The 19,544-nt window shown below is 39.5% G+C and overlaps 1 protein-coding gene across 1 annotated transcript; it reads right to left on the bottom strand.

The window, feature by feature from the left end:
- On the bottom strand, positions 1–19,461 carry LOC135461943 (uncharacterized). Its single transcript, XM_064739235.1, has 7 exons — positions 19,256–19,461; positions 15,976–17,863; positions 12,863–13,215; positions 7,811–12,289; positions 6,250–6,410; positions 4,165–4,277; positions 1–2,479 (listed from the first exon to the last, which is right to left on the bottom strand). Exons 2-7 carry the CDS (start codon positions 17,538–17,540, stop codon positions 2,335–2,337), a joined length of 6,816 nt encoding a protein of 2,271 aa, XP_064595305.1. The 5' UTR covers positions 17,541–17,863; positions 19,256–19,461; the 3' UTR covers positions 1–2,334.
- Between the last annotated feature and the right edge of the window lie 83 nt (positions 19,462–19,544).

Below are 19,544 nucleotides of genomic sequence, written 5' to 3'. Positions count from 1 at the left end.
TAGTAATGCATAAAGATGTTTATTAATTATATTTGGGATGATGTACTACTTTCCACATGGGTGTAAATTGAAGTAGCTGGGTAGAAATGTGTAACAAAAGTTCATTGCTTTAGGACAGCTTATCAAACAGAAAGGTCTGAGCTTGATACTGTGGCATTAACACTGACCTATTTAATGAATACAGGTTTAACAGTCTCTTTGTGTTACCTGCACAGGCATATACCTCCGCGCTAGTAATGGCCTACATAAGAACTGTTAGTACACTATCTCCCAGAGTGCGACACAACATCTTCATCCTGTAGAGACACAGTCGCAGGAATCTCTCCTAGCACTAACAATGCTGCTCTCAAAGCACAACATAATACGTGGAGAGGCTACCTGTATGTACTGTACAGCCCCTCTCCACAGATTAGCACATGTACACATATAATACATACATGTAAGGTAGAGATATCTATATACATGTATGTACAGATATATTGTTAATTATTCAAAACATCTGTCTTAAACTTCAAAATCAAATTACCACGGTGCTTTTAGCACAAAGATATAACATTTAGTAGTATTATATTATAGGTTTGCCGTTGGCCATGTGGTAGCTATGTACATACATAAGCTTGTGACTGGAGTAGACCAAGCCATTGCAACACAACAGACCCACTCACTTTTATATACTATATAAATCCATATAAGTAAATATGGACTGAGAAAAAAAAAAAACAAAAAGACTTCCAAATATCATTGATTGAAAAATACGACAATCACTGGATATAATGCTCCTAGAAAGTGTAATCAAGTAGCTTCCTAACAAAAAAAAAAAAATGTCCGTAGAAATCTACTGAACTGCTACAATTCAAATAGGCTATTTTGGCCAATAATTGCCAGAACAAAAGTCACAACACTAAATTCTGGGACGTTTTGACCAGATGTGCAATAAACATCAACAAGCATAAAGACTAAATAACACTAAAACTCTCCAATACAGGATAACCTGTAAGAATAATACCACTTTTGTAAGCAAAGAAAAAAGCTCATTCTAATTCCCCACTATTGTAAAATCCTTAGAAATCAAAATCTGACTCTATATTCTTTAACAACACACTGCCACATTTAAAATGAAAACTTTTGGAAAAAAAAAATTAACTCAAAGAATGCTCAAACACAAAATCTCTTCATAAAATAACAAAAGGGCGGAGGTGATAAAGATAATACAAAATTGTGCTGTATAGAATACAAGTGGATCAACCCACACCTGGGTGAACACCGCCACGAAGTTATCAAGTCAATATGGCACGTGGCATTGCAATAAACACAATCCAATCATCAGAGGACTACTGTACTCCTAATTATTGCTGGGCAACAATGACACATGAAAAAGAGACACTATAAACTTTCTCCTATGTTACAGAATTAATAAAACACATGGTATACTGTACATTTTTATATCACAGTTGGAACCAAAGAATCCATCACAAACATAGTTTCATACAGGTACAAGGTATTGATAGAGAGAAGGGTATCACTGCGGTCCCCTGAACATTGATGTCTTAGGTGAGGGTGTCAAAGTCTACTTCGGTAACACTCCTCAAAGTGTTTCCAGCAGACTCCCATAGTTTGTCACCATTTCCTGAGTTTGATACACTCTACTAATCTTCTACAAATTGTCTGTGGGACAACTAAATGCAAAGTCTGTAACAGTTACATTGTCATGAGAGAGCATTGAAGCTTTTGTGGTATATATTATGCTGAAAAATTTGACCTGAATAACCTTTACACAGGAGAAGCTTAATTCTTAGTAAAACAAGAATCTGACCAGCAGAAAAAGTAGAATAGTAAAGTAGTAAGATGCTTCTTTCTTTAGAAGAAAAATAAAACAATTTCCACTTTAAAACAAATACAACTTTTTTTTTTCAAAACTCTTGACAAACGTATTTTAAACTTGGTTTATATTCTTGATTGGTGTAGAATTAAATGTCATATTTCAATACAATAAATCCAATGAACAAAATTTTAATTTTTAGTCATACTGTGTACATCAGTCAAATGATCGCGCCCCGTGGTGCACAGCCTAATGCTGCATGAGGAGGACGGGATCATGCTTCACATAGCACTACAATAACACACATACACTGTTCTACTAATGATAGGGCCAGGACATTACGACAGAACATGTGGGATGGAACAGTGAACAATGTGTTGTTACATGTATGCAAAAATAGGTATTAACCTCAGCCAAATATGTGATTAAACTCTCTTCATGTTGACATCTGTGAGGGTTTTCGGGGGTGAGCCCCGCAGAGAGGTAAGTGCTGTCTCGGCAGCATGAAGCCACCGTCACCGGGTGCGACGTTTCTTCACAACACGGCCTTTGACATAGCGATTGGCCTGAACTGGAGGCTCCAAATTCTCAGTTGGACGATCCAGCTCCATCATGGCTTCTTGTATGGCAGATTCCAAGTTGGAATTCATTTTTCGGCCTCTATAAATTAAGGAGATAAAAATGATTGATTATATACTGTCTTCTTTTTTTTTTCACTTTTATGGAAAAAAATGGGTTTTGGGAGCTATGCTCACTTTTCCATTAGATGTAAATGTTACATAGTCTACCATCATAAGGGTTTGGAGAGATACTGTTTTGTCGTTCAGAAACAATAAGATAATGAGAAATTAATTGCCAGCCTAAGCAAGTTACCAATATTACAAGTACCTGACTTATGGATGTGCATTATAAATGGATGAAATGACTCTGAATAGTTTTCTTTATAGTTCTGGGAGTAATGTATACTGTGTAAGCGATTTTCTATAAATAAAAAAATAAGGCTTTAACATGTAACTATTGTCAGTTGTTTTTTCTTTCAATTCAATTTGTTATTCATCATTGATGCACATGTATACAACCTGTCTTTGGCATGTACATGTGAATGACAAACTTTGCCACATGTGCTGCACATGTTGTCACACACACAGTGTTTAACATACTGTGGACAGCCAAGCGTTTGGAACAAGCTTCATTTAACTCTGGTCATAAAAGTCCTGTTGACCATCATTTCCAATGCAGCAATGAGAACAACGGTTGCAGGGGAATATTAAATAAAACACTGAACCAACACAATGTGTCTGACAACTGAAAGACAGGAATCTCTATTGCAATTCAAGCCATTACCACTATAATTCTGTACAAACATCGAACAAAATTTGTTGTTGTTCTTTTTGAGAGAAAAGTAAGGGTAATGCATGAATACTTAAAGGGGGGCCTCCGTGGTTCAGTTGGTTAGTGCGCTAGCGCAACGTAATGACCCAGGAATCTTTCACCAATGCAGTTGCTGTGAGTTCAAGTCTAGCTCATGCTGGCTTCCTCTCCGGCCGTACGTAGGAAGGTCTAACAAAAACCTGCGGATGGTCCTAGGTTTCCCCCGGGCTGTGCCCTGTTTCCTCCCACCATAATGCTGGCCACCTTCGTATAAGTGAAATATTCTCAAGTTTGGCGTAAAACACCAAACAAATAAATAAATAAATGAATACTTAAAGGAAATGAAAACATAAAATGATGCCAAAATCAGATGAAAGAGCGTCAAAACTTAATTGCAAGTATGATCTTTAATGTATTTTTGTTTTGTTTTTTTTTCAACAGAAAAGGGAATTTGAAAATACTTTTGTATGGTGGGTATATGGGACCAACTTTGGTATTTATCGTTGTTGCATAATAATGTTCTAAATAAGAATGTGATGCTTGTCTAATAAATTTATTTGAACGTAAATTTGTTGTTTATATCAAAACCTAAATTATGATAACATATTAAAAATAACAAAATATGATCCACACTGAGGTTTAATACATTTGTCAGCTGAAAAGAACAAAGTATCATGCAAAAATATTTATTAAAACCTGTGTTACATCCTCAATTATGACATTAAGACCATAAATACCAAAGGCAGTCCCAAATACCCACCATACAAAAATTATTTTCAACTGTCTTTTTCTCCTTACGGAAAATCAAAAATATATTGAAAACCACATTTAGACATAACTTTTTGCACTCTTTCATCTGAACTTTATGTCATTTTTATGTTTTCTCCACCTTTAAAAATCAGTATTCAGGCATGCCATTCTTCTGTGCTATGCAATGATAGAACGAGAATAAGAATTATGACAGAGTAACTTACTTCCTAAACTTTTTCCTTGCCCTATGATGAGCTTCCAGTCCTTCAGACAGAGTCTTCAGCTTGTCAGGTTCCACCTGAGTACATGTGTGATCCCCAAACCACTTCACCCAGAGCTATGCAAACAAAATACAGATGGAAACAGGTAATGATATAACAACACAACCTTTATTACCACACCAAAAGGACACACCATCATGATGTGTTTGCACACAAGCTTTTTAATTACATACACTGAAAAAAATGATTGTGTTAATTATTTTTTTTATCAGTAATAAAGAAGTCATACATGTACCAATAACTATATGAACATATGATGATGTCATTAATTAAGTGTGTACAATGCAAGGGAGTTAACTTTTCATGACAACTGATTGCCTCCCTTGAAGACTTTATTTATTTAAGAATATTTCAAACGGCGGCCCACATTATGGTAGGTGGAAACCGGGCAGAGTCCGGAGAAACCCATGACCATCCGCAGGTTGCTGGCAAGACCTTCCCACTTACGGCTGGAGAGGAAGCCAGCATGAGCTGGACTTGAACTCACACAGCGGACCGCATTGGTGAGAGACTCCTGGGTCATTACGTTGCGCTAGCGCGCTAACCAACTGAGCCACGGAGGCCCCTCCCTTGAAGAATCCTACATCACACAAACAAATCCTCCCATTCAGGACTCCATACAGCTTGATTTGTTGCGAATTTGGGGGAACAAGACAAAACAAATCTTTAAACCATACAATCTTTTTCAAGCATTATTCAATCCTGCTACATGCACATTCAAATGATTTTTTCACACTGGTAAAATATCTAAGGGTAAATTTAAATTTTGCATCCTGTTTGGTTGCAGTGGTGTAACTTAACTTTTTAGGGTGCTTGCTCTCTGAGTAAGGTGACAATGAAACTGCTTGACCCCCTCCCCCACCCCTTGACTTTCATTTGCCATGCCACGCTGCAATCATATGGTTTATGGGGACCTGCATGGCTCAGTTTGTTAGCACGCTAGCGCAGCATAAAGACCCAGGAGACTCTCACCAATGCGGTCTCTGTGAGTTCAGTTCCAGTTCATGCTGGCTCCTCTCCAGCCATAAGTGGGAAGTTTTGCCAGCAACCTGTGGATTGTCATGGGTTTCCCCCAGGCTCTGCCTGGTTTCCTCCCACCATAATGCTGGCCGCTGTCACCTAAGTGAAATATTCTTCAGTACCGCATAAAGCATAAAACAAATAAATAAATGTTTTACAGTTTATTGGAAACGCTGATATTAAAATTGCATTGAAATAAAAACAACACTGTTTCAATCCACATTCGTGCATTTTTATCTTACACATTACTGCAGTGAAGTAATTAAATAAAAAAAAAAGTAACTTCAGACTTGTGTTGTGCCATTCATTCATGTAACTTTTTGATGTATTCAGCTATTAACCACACACTGTATTCTACTCAAATAATAATATGAGAGTGCATGTCTTTCAGCTTGGCGCAAGGATTCCAACAAACATACACTTTCTAAAGCATGTACCTAACATACTTACAACTGTATTGTAAAAGTTGTCTTGAATGTTTAGTGCTATCGTATAGTTTATTTCTATTTGACGAAGACAAAGATGGAGAAGGGCTACTGGAATTTGTTTTCAACCGGTAGTTAGTCACAAAAATGTTCCACTGAATCTTCTCCGTTGCCACGACCGGGAGGTAAACAACGTGGTGGCTAGCCTCCACTGAGCCTTCTCTGTGATGTGAGGGCAATGCTAGGCTTAAACACACTGCTGATCTTATGGCACGAAAACATCTGTGTGGGAGAGTATGCGCTTTGCACTAGGTAAAAGCCCTGTTCAGATTTCATCCACCCGTGAAAGCTGTGCATGGCCAAAGTGAAGTTTACCCAGTGCTGTCGAAAGATTGAAGCAAGCAAACGATTGTCAACATGTGCAATTCATATCATAGATCTGATGGGCTGGCCGACAACCAAAAAACACAATTTACTTGCCTGCAGATTTCACTTGCATTTGGCAAGCATTAAGTTACACCACTGGGTTGTGGATATATATAAGGTTTAATTTGCAATAAAACTCTCTTGAAATAATACCCACCTTGCCATCCTCAGTCTTGGGGTTCCCCTTCACTTGGTTCTCATCTACCAGTTTACCTGGCCAGGAAGGAAATCCCCTGATCTGTCCCCAAACCAAGTCCCCAACGTTGAAGTTACGAGGAAATACACCCATTGTCTTGTCACCAAAATCTAGCGAGTCATCTACAACATAAGTGTAATAAATAGCTGTATCATCATGCAAATTACACATGAAATTCCATTTCCACCTGTATATTTGGAGCTGAAAGAGTAGCAGCTACAGTACAGTAAATCACCTAAACTTTCACAGAATTTTTCATAACTAATCTCTTGCTGTTGGTTGAAAAATCATGGGAACATCTAGTTCAATAACAATAAATCACATGATACTTCACAGGATTGTTCACCAACTAATCACTTCTCTGCACTTCAGTTTGTACACCTGGGTGATTTCTTGAATCTTCAGTCGAATACAGTCTAAAAACAAAATAATTGTCTAATATTTAAGCAGCTCTTTTATATACAAGTAATTATAATTGTATAAACTTATTTGACTGCGGTTTTACATTGTATTCAACTATTGTTTCTTCTGCTGTGGAAGGTCAGGTGTATGTTTTAAGTTTACTTGATTACTGTTAAATGCCATACTCAAGAATTTTTCACTTATACCATGACACAGGCAGGCAAAGCAGAGAAGAAAGGACTAAAAGGGGACCTTCCTGCATGCGATGCACAAAGGAGCCAAACAATGATAGCAGGAGAAATTATATTTGGATTTGGAGCGTATTTTTCTTTTCAATTTGGATTTGCCAGTATTTATTTATTTATTTGATTGGTGTTTTACGCCGTACTCAAAATATTTCACTTACACGACTGCATGCAGCCGTATGGTGGGAGCAAATATGCAGGTTACCGGATTTGTCAACATGAAGTGTTTCTTCAAATAATAACAGCCAAATGATCCGTGTCAGATTCATGTAATTACTCTGTGTCAGAAAGTAATATTTCCAATCTGGCACAAAGAATTTCACCAAGATGAATGGCGAAAAAAAAAAAACAAAAAAAAAAAAAACACAGCATTGCTCCAGATCAAAATATATCTGTACATGTACACATAGTATGTCTGTCAAAAACTCCGCCAAAGGTAACATCTGCCTATCATACTGCATCCTCACTCCAAAAGATGCCTTGCTATCCACCCCTCCCCCCCCCCCCCCCCCCCCCCCCCCCCCCCACCCCGGCCAAAACACACACACACACACACACACACACACACACACACACACTCCAACCTAGAGCTTCAATTTCTACTCCAACATGTCCCTGACACTAGTCTGTAAAGAAATAGTACCATGCATAACTGACATTAAATGTCGATGTGAAAAGATCTGTCAGCAGTCTGCTGGTGGTTGTGGGTTTCCATGTTTCTCCCCAACAATAAGTCAGCATGGCATACGAGTACTGCTCAATTACTCGATTAATGTAATAAAAAAGCGAATTATCAAAAGCAGTTTGTTAAAGTTTGAAACAATTATTTAGTAAAGTTAGCATTTATTGACTTTAATAAAGAATTTTACACTTACCATCATCAATTGCACTATCATTGTAGTCATCATAGATCCGCTTTAATCCTCGATGGTGATGATTGGCAAAAATTTCATCTATCTTCTCATCTTCTGAACTGCTGAGACCATCATGTGATGAGGTGTCTTCCATGCGATAGTCTTCACCATGGACAGGTCCATTGGTGTTCCTCCTGAAGGTTTTCCCAGCCGTCGGCCCATCACACACTTCTAGTCCCTGATCATCACACAGGGAGTCAGTCTCGCTGCTAGTTAGCCTGCCGTCATCATGTTCATTCTCATCATGGATTTCAAGAGACTCAGAATTTGTAATACTTAAATGTGTGGGTGACAAAGATTCCAGTGCATTGATAGTCTGCTTTGTTCTATCTGTATCCTTCTGTTGACATTGTAGTGTCCTATCAATTTCAAAACTTTCTCCATCATAGGTGTGGTCAATGTGATTTGACTCTGGCTTCTTTTCATCTGTACCTTTGGGGACAGTTATGTGTGTCTGCTCAACCACAGGAACATCTTCTGAAGAAGTCTCCCTAACAGGACTCTGCTTAACTACACTCTCCTCAGAACTATCCAAATTCACTTCTGGCATTTTTTCTGCCATCTCTGTCTCGTTGTTCTCAGCTTTGCTGATATCATCTGGCAGATGTTCACTCTTGTCTGACAGATCATTCTGTGATAATTCCGAGTGAAACGATCCAGAGTTTACCTCAGACTGATGAGGTGTTTCTGCCTTAGCTTCCGATACATTTTCATAACATGAGGCTTTAGTAACATCTTCACTATCACCTGAAGTATTTCCATTAACATGAGATAATTCTCCAGTATCTTTTACTCTCGATTCCTCTTTGATGGACAAAGGCAAACTATCAGGCTTACTCGACAAATTTTCAGCTGAGGTATCCGCTATTTCTTTGGAAACACATCCTTCATCGCCTTCCTCTACGTCTTCAACATCCTGATCAGTTTGGACACTCGATTCTTCATGTCCTTCAGTGCTTTTAGTTTCTTGCCCCACATACTCCTCTTCTTCGGTTTCCTTGAATTCCTCACCAGCCTGCAAACCCCCATCTTCAGGCACAACTGCAGAGGGCTCCTCTTCTTGCTGAACTGTCTTATCTTGCTGCACATCGGATGCCACACTATTATTCACCACACCTTGGAGGCCGAGCTGGTTGATAAGCGACTGCATATATTGCACCTGTTGTAGAAGCTGCTGCTGCAACTGCAGACACTGAAGCTGCTGTAGCTGGGCTGCTGTCACATTGGTGGTTGAACACAGATTCATCATTTGCTGCAAATTGAACAGATTCAGTGTATTATTGGCAAGAGGAGGAGAAAACATTCCAAGATTTTGTGGAGATGGTGCTTGTCCAGGAACAACCATTTGGGTCATATTAAGATTTAGGTTAATATTGTTTATATTACTCTTTTCCATACAGCTGGAGTTGATTTGCATTTGATTGGATCCCATCATCTGTACCAAAGGCATCTGCATTTGAGGAAGCAGGACCACCTGAGCAGGAGATGCAGCAGAGGTCTGACCCATTCCATCAACAACTGAGTTCGGAGAGACCTTTACATCAGCACTACCTTTGAGGCTGTTAGCCACATAATTAGGATCTTGGGAAGTTTGGCCTGGACTGCAGTTTTGTACAGCCATGTTGTTATTACAGACTGAGACTGCTGCCTGAGCCAATGTGTCTAGATTGCTCTCCATTGAAGGAGCAGAGGTCATTGAGCTTTGGGATCTTGGCACAGACACCCCAAGCATCTGTGGTGTTGATAAAGTCGTCTGGTTCGGGGAGTTGACTGAGGGTGTGGACAAAAGCATAGGATTATTCAAATTCAAAGTGCTAATAAGTTGCATTAAAGGCTGCTGAGCAATTACGGGTTGAGTTAATCCCATGGCAGGAATCATCTGAGACAGATTGTTGGAGGGTGCCAAGGTTGTCACAACTGGGACTGAAAGTTGTCCGTTTGACATTGTTGAATTGACGCCCATAAGAGGAACTTGGCCACCTAAGGGTGAGGCACCAAGATTGGTGATGCCTTGCTGCAGAAATGCCTGATTGATTGCATGTTGTAGAGCTGCCTTATTTCCTGGATCTTGAAGAGTTCCTCCAAGCTTGTTCATTTCATAGTTGACATCATACACCAGTGGATTAAGTTCTTTGTCTTTGTTGGCACAGACACCATCTGGGAGCATTGCAGTCATACCTGGGGTTACATTGTTGGTTTTGAATGTGTCCGATTTACCATCAATGGAGGCAACAACATTTTGAACCATCTGAATATGAGACTGCTCTTTACCATCTTCTGCAGGGAAATGAGAATATGCAGGGCTCATTCCCCCGAGTATTCCACTTAGCCCATTTAACGGTTTACTACAACCTCCTGGTAAGCAGGTCTGAGATATCATTGGTGACAAATTTGAATTGTGCAACATGTTAAATCCAGAGTTGTCAAACGTCTGCTTGGAGTTGACATACGACACTGAATTGGCAGGTCTTCCAGTGTTACACTGAGCATTCAGGGGCGCACTGCTTATAGGAGACACAGACGAGGAAAAGCTTGTGTTGGCAGTGCTGGACTTCTGGTATACTTTGCTATTAACTTGTGTTTGGATCTGGCTAGCAAGCTGTGCCCTTGCTGCTGCGGACAAAAGTGTGCTTGCTGGAAAACTACTAGAAGACTTTTTCAAGGCTTGCTTTATGCTGTTAGGTTCTCTGATTTTCAAACAAGTTTTTGACTTTCCTTTGTCCTGTTTGCCTGGGCTTTCTACCTCACTGACTGGTGTTTGGGATTTCTTTGGTTTAGGTAAGTTCTCAGCTGCAGCAGAACCTGAATTTTTAGCATCATGTACATCTTTCACTAATCTCTTAGCTGGCTCTGGTTGGGACTCCAGTTTAGGTGACTTCTTGATAGGCTCCTCAGAAGGTACTGATGAAGTCTGAGTTTTGGGACACGATTCGGGATTGCTAGATTCTGTTTCTGTGGATGGAACATTATCCTCTGCCACAACATCACTTTTGATATTATTGCCTGAGCATGGTGGGACTGATGTGCACGTGTTTGTCACAGGACTTCTGGAGCCTGCTACAGGGCTGCCATTTGGAGAACATGGGGTAGATTCTGATTTACAAAAGGCTTGTGACTCTTCTGTGGCTGTTTTCAGCGTCAGGTCGAAATTTGATTCCTGCTTTAGACTGTCCCCGACAGAGCCATGTTCTCCTGCCTCTCCCCGTGAAGCTGACAATGGTGGACTAGATAAAGCACTTTTGTTAATACAGTCTACCAACCCTCTTGAAGCTGCTTGAACACCCTGAGAACTAGAAGCTATTGAATTATGCACAAGGGCAGTTTGCTGAGCCAGGAAAGCAGTTGGGTTGTCCATGAACGAAGCCATAGTCACTTGGGTTGCCTGTTTACCCATCACGCTCTCTTGTGGCATATTCATATTTCTAACATCAATATTTGGACATGGTGAAGTGCTTTCTCTGAATTTCCTTCGCTCATTTTTCTTTGCTTTAGGGCGTATGCGTTTTGGTTTAGGTTTGCTTTGATCTAGCCAGGGTGCACCAAGATTATTACGCAGATTATTAAGAGGCATGTAGGCATGCTGAGGAGGTGCACAATGGTATGGATTGCCTTGTTGTGCGTTTTGATTGAATGCAGGGTTAGGGAATCTTTGAACAGCGGGATTTGGAACATTCAACATGGAATCCTGCAACTGATGTACAGGCTGCATCATGATATTTCCACGATCTACACCAAACCCTGTAGCCATCTGATCACCAATACCATAGTTTGGCACTTGCATTGGTACATCACATGGTGCACTTGAGCCTGTATTGCAAGGAGGAGACTGTAAGAAAATGCGCTGGTTCTTAAAATGTTCAGGTCCAAAAGTGGTCTGAATGCTAAGCGGATTATTATGACTTGGATTTGAGGGTAAGCAAGGATTATTAGGAAGTGCTGGTGACATCATGTTTGGTGAGCGACTGAACAGATGCTGACAGTTTGGAGGAGGTCTGGTGAGGCTGAAATCCAGCTTCCCAGGTACATGACACGTAATGGGTCCCAAGTCATCCATCGGGTCTCTCTTTTCCTTCTGCTTTGGTGTATTTGAGCGATTCATGGCTTGTTTTAAAGCAGGTAGGGACAAAGTCTGTTGACCAGAACTGGGTCTAAGTATAGTATTTGGGCTTGAGGGTGTCTCACATTTCACTTTGGCCAAATCTCCATCTTTAGAATTTCCTTTGGCCTCAGACTGTTTTGAGGAATTCTGACTGTCTGTATTGCCCAAGGCAGCATCAATCAACGAACTCAATTCCTTGGAAAGAGGTACGTGAAGTGAGCTGCGAGTGGCTGATGCTCTGTTCTTATCCCGCTGTGCAAGAAGCTGTGACACCAAAACTCCATCGTATGGCCCTGAACCACCCTTGTTTTTGTTTCCTTTTTTTTTCTTGGATTTGCCTTCTGAAAAAGACAACAGAACAGTTTTACTTTCTGATTTTTTTATATAAAAGTGAGTATATATATGATCATATACATTTATTTCCTTCAAATGTGCATCCAAAAAACCACACTCAAAAATATTCACTTATTTGACTGGTGTTTTACGCCGTACTCAAGAATATTTCACTTATATGATGTCTGCCAGCATTTTGGTGGGAGAAAACCGGGCAGAGTCTAGGGGGACCATCCGCAGGTTGCTGCAGACCTTCCCGTCACCCAAAAATAATACAGAAACTTATTTTCACACATTGTGTTTGAATTATTCCTAATTGAAAATGGTCATTTTCGAAATAAATAGGAGGGGGAGGCCCACTTCCACACCTTCTCCCGCTCTGGATGTCGCACCCTGTGAAAGATTGCAATTATGGGAAATGGAAGAAACCAATAAACTTAAGCACTGACATGCGGGTGCAGTCACACTATCAGAAGCTTGATCCCAACATACAACACCATTTGTTACAGCCTAGTAACTCTTTAAGTAAACTTAAAGTACACTTTATCTCACTTGGCCACCAAGAACCCTAATTCATTTACCTTTTTTAGCTGGTTTGGAAGGAGATGACACTACTGGAGTTGAACCCTGGTTTGCCGTTTCTTCTTTGTCATTACCAGTGTCTTTCTCCTCTTGACAACTTATGGGTACCTGCATTGACTGACTGTTCTGCAGTGTGGCTAAGGCTATTATTTTCCGTTTGTGGTTGCAGAACTTGGTAAGGTCATCATTACAGGAAACCTCTGCCACAGTCCAAGCTTTCGATTTAATGTGTGTGTCAAAATTGAAGACTTTGTCGACCATAAGTGGGCATTCCAAACCACATTTGCAGGTGCCATCTGACTGCAGGTATTTTCTCACACAGTCTCCAGACAGCAGCCGGGTATCACTTGGGCTAAAAAGAAAAGACTTGGAACATTAGCATGAATTTATCAAAACAAGTACATGTACATGTACCCTCGTTCCCTCCTAATGAAAAGAATAATCACTGAAAATGTAATCACAGCGTGAGACCTACTAACAATTCACATATGTAACTGGTGTTTTTTTTGCCAAAGCACAAGAACCATTTACTTGTATACAGGTCCGTTCACTCTTCGTCAATGTTTTGAACTGAGGTTTCCAAAAATTGAGTCAGTCAGATGCAATATTGGTGATTGTAAGGGTACCAACTTGGCTTGTAAAAGCACATGTCCATCACCAGCCTTTCTCGTGAAATAAAAGGAAGACAATGGTTAAGCAATCCAGATTTCCTGGTCTCGCTGGCCTTATGTTTGTCACACCTCTGGGATCAAACCAGTCACTTTCCAACACAAGAAAAACTATCCACGTAGTACAAATAATCACGGATTCACAAAAGTCCAAATTTTACAAACTGAAAACTCACAAATTAGGATTTTTTTTTTACCACATAAATTAATCAGGCATAAAAATATTTACTGACCCTTTTGGAGTCCTCATTGAGATAAAATATATTTTACAAACCAAGCTAAATTCTATATTGCATTGTGCCACTATCTATATAGTTCTGATAGCATCCATTTTACAGCTTGAAATGTAAATACAATTAAGAAAGCAACTTATTTTGAAAAAATAACTTGTCTTCATATCTCATGTCGAAATATAGCATACAAATAATATTTTTATTTTAGAGGTTTTCTTTTTATCTCTAAATATTTATTTATTTATTTGATTGGTGTTTTACACCGTACTCAAGAATATTTCACTTATATGACGGCGGTCAGCATTATGGTGGGTGGAAACAGGGCACAGCCCGGGGAAACCCACGACCATCCGCAGGCTGCTGGCAGATCTTCCCACATATGGCCGAAGAGGAAACCAGCATGAGCTGAACTTGAACTCACAGCGACCGCATTGGTGAGAGATTCCTGGGTCATTACGCTGCGCTAGCGCGCTAACCAACTGAGCCACAGAGACCCCTTTCTTTAAATAGGTCTGTTGTTCATTTTATACTGCAGTTCTCTTTTAAATATACTTTTTCTATTTTATTTTCCATGAGAAAATTTTTTGCTTAGCTGAACCTTCTCAGTTCTGCATTTATTTTTTTGCCCGATTTGAGAGACACTCACATTTTATTAAACTTCTTTCTTTGACAAGTTGAATAAACTTCTAAATTCTTATTTGAATGTAATTTCTTATGATTCTGCTGATTGGACATTTTTACAATATTACATAACACAGCTAAATCACCACTGACCAACTAAGCGTAATGCATAATGTGGGGACAACTACAAACAGTGCCATCTATGATTTCAGCTCCACATGCTTAGATTAACTGTTTTAACCCTACTTTGTTTTTAACTGAATAAGTAAAACATTGCATGCCACTAGGATAATGAACGGACACCAGACACCAGAAAATTTATTAATTTGTTCCAGAAAAGTTAGCTCTACGAATTCTGTTTTTATACATTTTTTCAACATTCAGTTGGTTGAGTATAGTTATTACTGTTAATAAATTTTTTTCCTGAAAAATATTCAGTGTCCAACCCCAAAATTGTTTTAAACTCAATATTATTACAAATTCAATAATATTACAAACTCAATATTGTTCGTAAAATCGATGTGTATGAAGCCCTGACCATACAATTAATTCTGTAGGAGGGGACAAATTGACGAAAAAAATCCCAAATACAAACTATGTTCTGTGTAACAATGTACTACATGTGGAGCAGAAGCTTACATTTTGCCAGTACGATATCATCCCATCATAAACATGAAAACACGTCAAGGACAACAAAACTCTCAGAATCAGGTAAGCTTAGTCATGGAATAAATTTAGTTCAAATACAGAGCCTATAGACCATATTCAAGTAACTGAGGAGGAAATCCAGATCCGGTATCAATAATTGATATGACCTACATGTACTGGTGCACATACAGCTTAATACAGTATTAAACTCAAGTGAACAGAGACATTTTCTGTCAAATAAACTACTGATAATAAATAATTCCTTGATGCCAACAACAAAAACATTATTTTAATAAGTAAACAAATACATTAATTTATACCGATAGGGTTAAATATGTTGTTGGTAGGAAAAGATTTCTATGAGCCTTACATACATGAAATGCTTCCTCCTTTAGAATAAAATAAGAATTCCATATGAGCCAAGGATTCTTTATCGTGAATGTACATGTTATGTAATCATCATACAATGGAACAAACATTCTGAATTGATTGCCAAACTGCTTTATTCCTAAGAATGGTATGGGACTGTAGTAGGATTTACACCCAAGTCCTAATTTTATGAAAGTTAGTAGGAATGGTAAGTCAAATCCATTGGCTCTACTGGTTGACATTCAAGCTTAAATAACATATGTACTCTTATATATATGAATCTATTCAAACATGTTTTTATTCCACTAAAAACCTTCTCGGTTAGCTCCATGAAAATTTTTCCCTACTTAAACTCCATCATCCAATGTAAGACATTTACACGGGGATATCACATACGCAATGCTATCACCTTCTCACCTTACCTCTAAGAAGAAAAACAAACTGGAGTGTCACTAAATACCCAGCCTTGTGGCATATATGCACCAAATAACAATAACACAAAACTTAGGTTCAAGTAAAAACATTTTAAATCATAGCCTATATTACATGAAGGGAAATCTGGTAAACACTCACCTATAATATACCACAGCCTCGCCTTCAACCACCCTCTTCCAGCCAAAGGGGACAGTAACTGTGGAGCTAACAGGTGGTTGTGAAGAGACGGTTGTACTGGTGATGGTAGGGGTAGCTGTGGTTGTAGGGCTGGCAATGTCCGTCATCGGGCTGGAAGTAGTGGAGGCAACTACACCAGAGTCAGCACTAACTGGAGATGCCACACTTCCCAAAGAAACTGTTGTCGTGGTTACTGGCTTACTAGTTCCAGGTGAAAAGTTAGTCCTGCATTGAGACATTGATGTCTGTACATTGTTACAAAAACTCGATGAAGGCCTGGACACCACAGCACACTGAGAAGTCCGCTCTGATGGATGGTGATTATGCCCACAGTTAGACTGTACTGGCCTTTGCATTATGCATTGACCATGCTGGCCACTGACAGCTGTACTACATGTGACGCTTGCATGAGAGTAGACTGTGGTGGTCACCATGGCTGCGGATTGTGATACTGGCCTCAGGTGAGCATGCTCAGCCAAGTTTGACGTCTGACATCCCAGCAAGTTAATGTTACCAGAATTCGTCCCTACACCTGGCCCAGAAAACCTACAGTCCGGTCGCCCAACTGTTCCTATCGGCATACTTGTACTGAACTTATTATTGAGGTTAGGAGTTGTCATCATGTACACATTGTCCCCCTGCTTGTATGGCATACATGTAAATTGGCTAGCATTCACAGTGTTTGTGTTCAAGTTTTGTCTTTGATTATAGCCAATATTAACAAATGTTCCAACTGAGTGTTGCTGCTGCTGCTGTTGTTGTTGAGGTTGCATCTGATGAATGTGTTGAGCTGGACCATTAACAACAACATTCTGGACAAAGTTATCAAACCCTCCAGAATTCCCAGCATTCATCACACCACCTTGATGCACTTGTTGCTGATTGGGTGCCTGGAACTGTGGACTTGGGTTCCCAAACAGCTGATTGAAGCTTGGCAGAACATTTGAGGACTGGGGACTAAAATTCATTCCAGGCAAACCATTTGGTGAATTGATCATTCCAGAATTCATTCCTTTATAGAAATGCATCATGTTCCCCGGTCCTTGCACCATGTTGCCAGATGCCTGCATAACACTTCCAGGTGCCTGCATCATGTTAGCAGGAGCCTGCATTATGTTACCTGGAGATGTTTGCATTATGTTTCCTGGTGCGGGCATCATAGATCCTGGCATCATGGTGGCATTAGCCATATTAAAGTTGTGGCCTCCAGGGCTGTTGAACTGAGGGGAAATGTTGGCCGTCATAGAGATGGCACCTTGCATCTGGGCAGCCATAGTGCCCTGCATGCCTACAATTCTTTGACCTTGTCCACCATCAAACCCATCCATGTTCATTGCCACAAAGCCCTGGTTGTTGACCATCACACTGGCCTGCTGGTTGTACACTTTTCCTCCAGACATGTTGGTTGGGAAGAAGGTGGCTGACTGGGCATTCCCATATTGCAGGTTGTTGTTCATGGTTGCAGCAGCATTTCCATGCACCTGCAAGGTGCCATAATGGACCTGATGTCTCAGGTTTGGGTTCATTTTCTTTTCTTTGTCTCCTGAACTATTCGTATCAGGGAGGTAGTATCTTCTTCTTGAGATACTTCCATGTTGGAAAGTCAGTAATGTTCACCCACATTTGCACAGTGCTAAGTCATTTTTCATAATCCATTGAAGCAAACAAAATTAAATGGTGTAACTGATCAATCTTCCTCATACTCCACAATCCTTTCAAACAGTTACATATTTATTCAAGAGTTGTAACACAATATCAGGTGTACAGCTGACAGGGCACACAGGTAGTGGGGGATGCTATTCTATTTTGGTTAGAATCCATCCTCAGTTGTGTTGGTATCCACAAGACGCTGAAAATATGATATTAATGAGTCAATATTTACTAATAACATTTCCTTTTACAATTTTCAAAAATGAACCATTTTTGTCAAAATATTTATTCTTCACATTACTTTCAATACTTTAATTCCTCACCCTTTCAGAACATAGAAGAGGATCTTTCATTTTCATTTTTAATTTGATTGAGGCATAAAACTACATTGGTTGAGATGGCACATTTCATAACTTCACAAAAAGTAGAATTTTATCAGTCTGCACAAAATAATGCGCACCAAATATGCTTGAAAACACATCAACAAACCTGGTAAAAGGTTGAAGAATTACAGTACTCCCGATTAACGCTAATTCAATACCATTGACATGCCCTATTAGGAAAGCTGACGGTTTTCCATGAAAGTTTCAATTTTCTACTTTGCTTTATACAATAGTAACCACTGGTGAATTTGCTGGCTCTAACAAAGGTGCACATTATGACGATGTCAAACATTTTTTGTAATTTTGTTTATAAACCAATTTAAAAGCAACGCAGTCTGTACAGTACAAACAGATGTTTCTAATATGTTTTGGAACCAGTTAACATGGGCAGGTGAGAGTTTCTGCTTGTCAAGAAATATTGTAGTTGAGTAGAAGTTGGCCTGAAGATAATGATAACTTGGATAGGTTTTCCAACAACCTGCGAATGGTTGTGGCCAGGGTTTCCTCCGGTCTCTGCCTGGGTTATTCCCACCATAATGCTTGAGTATGGAGTAAAACACCAATCACATAATATATATACCATCAAAGGGATTTCTGGCTTGATGGATGTCAAACATGCCACAACTAATTGCAGATATATCCATTGCTACATTGGTCTCAAAATTTTGAATACACTGTAACTTGTAGAGATAATTTTCACTTTCCTCCTAAAGATAATTAAACTCCCAACACTAATGGAAATGTAGCATCAAAACACATAAAACCTTGGAAATACTTGTATAATACTAAAATCTGATTGGAGGTGAGCTACTTGTGTACGTACATGCAACATGCAATATTGTCTTTGCCACACTCTACAAACTGTTCATAACTCCCATTTACATACCGAATACACTTAACTGAAACAAATTACAATGTAATGTTGATGTTTTAACAGGAAAGTGCATGTACATCATTTTAGTTGCAGTGTTGTCAACGTATTTGCTGATGCTCCGCTCTTCTGTCCAGTGCCTGGACCATGTACACAATTATGACAGCTGACGATGTTACGTACACATCAGGTTTTGCTACACAGACTGAGGGATGTCAACGCCTAAAATAACATATTTATACGTTGTCCTTGAACTGCTGGTGGTTTTGTACGTTAGCTTGGTGTCTGTACCTATGCCAGATCGGTTAATATGTTGGCTGTTTCAATTTTGACCTACCTGAGATCCAGACAGGCCAAATCTTTGGACATTCCCGCACATAACCGGTAAAAACTTCAGCATTTTAGGGAAAGAAGATGGTTTTAAGACAAACTTTGAAGAATGGCATTCACCTTGAATACATATAGAAATAAAATGGCGCTGTTTCTACGTGTCTAGTGCAAAAACAAGATACATTCCGACGATAATATTAAAATGTAATAATTTCCCAGATTTTCTTGCAGAAAATGGCTGCATACTCTGACGCATGCGTATTACTACCCACAATGCACCGCCATTAGATCGCTGC

The sequence above is a fragment of the Liolophura sinensis genome, chromosome 1 (assembly GCF_032854445.1).
Source record: "Liolophura sinensis isolate JHLJ2023 chromosome 1, CUHK_Ljap_v2, whole genome shotgun sequence".
In the NCBI taxonomy this organism is placed as follows: domain Eukaryota; kingdom Metazoa; phylum Mollusca; class Polyplacophora; order Chitonida; family Chitonidae; genus Liolophura; species Liolophura sinensis.
Note: the sequence above shows the minus strand (reverse complement) of the source record. Positions and strands in the feature narration are given on the sequence as shown.

Coding starts and splice junctions, on each gene's coding strand:
- LOC135461943 (XM_064739235.1), bottom strand. CDS start 17,540: ATGAACCCAAACCTGAGACATCAGGTCCATTATGGCACCTTGCAGGTG. Junction 12,290..12,862: donor TTCCAAACCAGCTAAAAAAG/GTAAATGAATTA, acceptor TGTCTTTTTCAG/AAGGCAAATCCAAGAAAAAA. Junction 2,480..4,164: donor GCAAGGAAAAAGTTTAGGAA/GTAAGTTACTCT, acceptor CTTAATTTATAG/AGGCCGAAAAATGAATTCCA.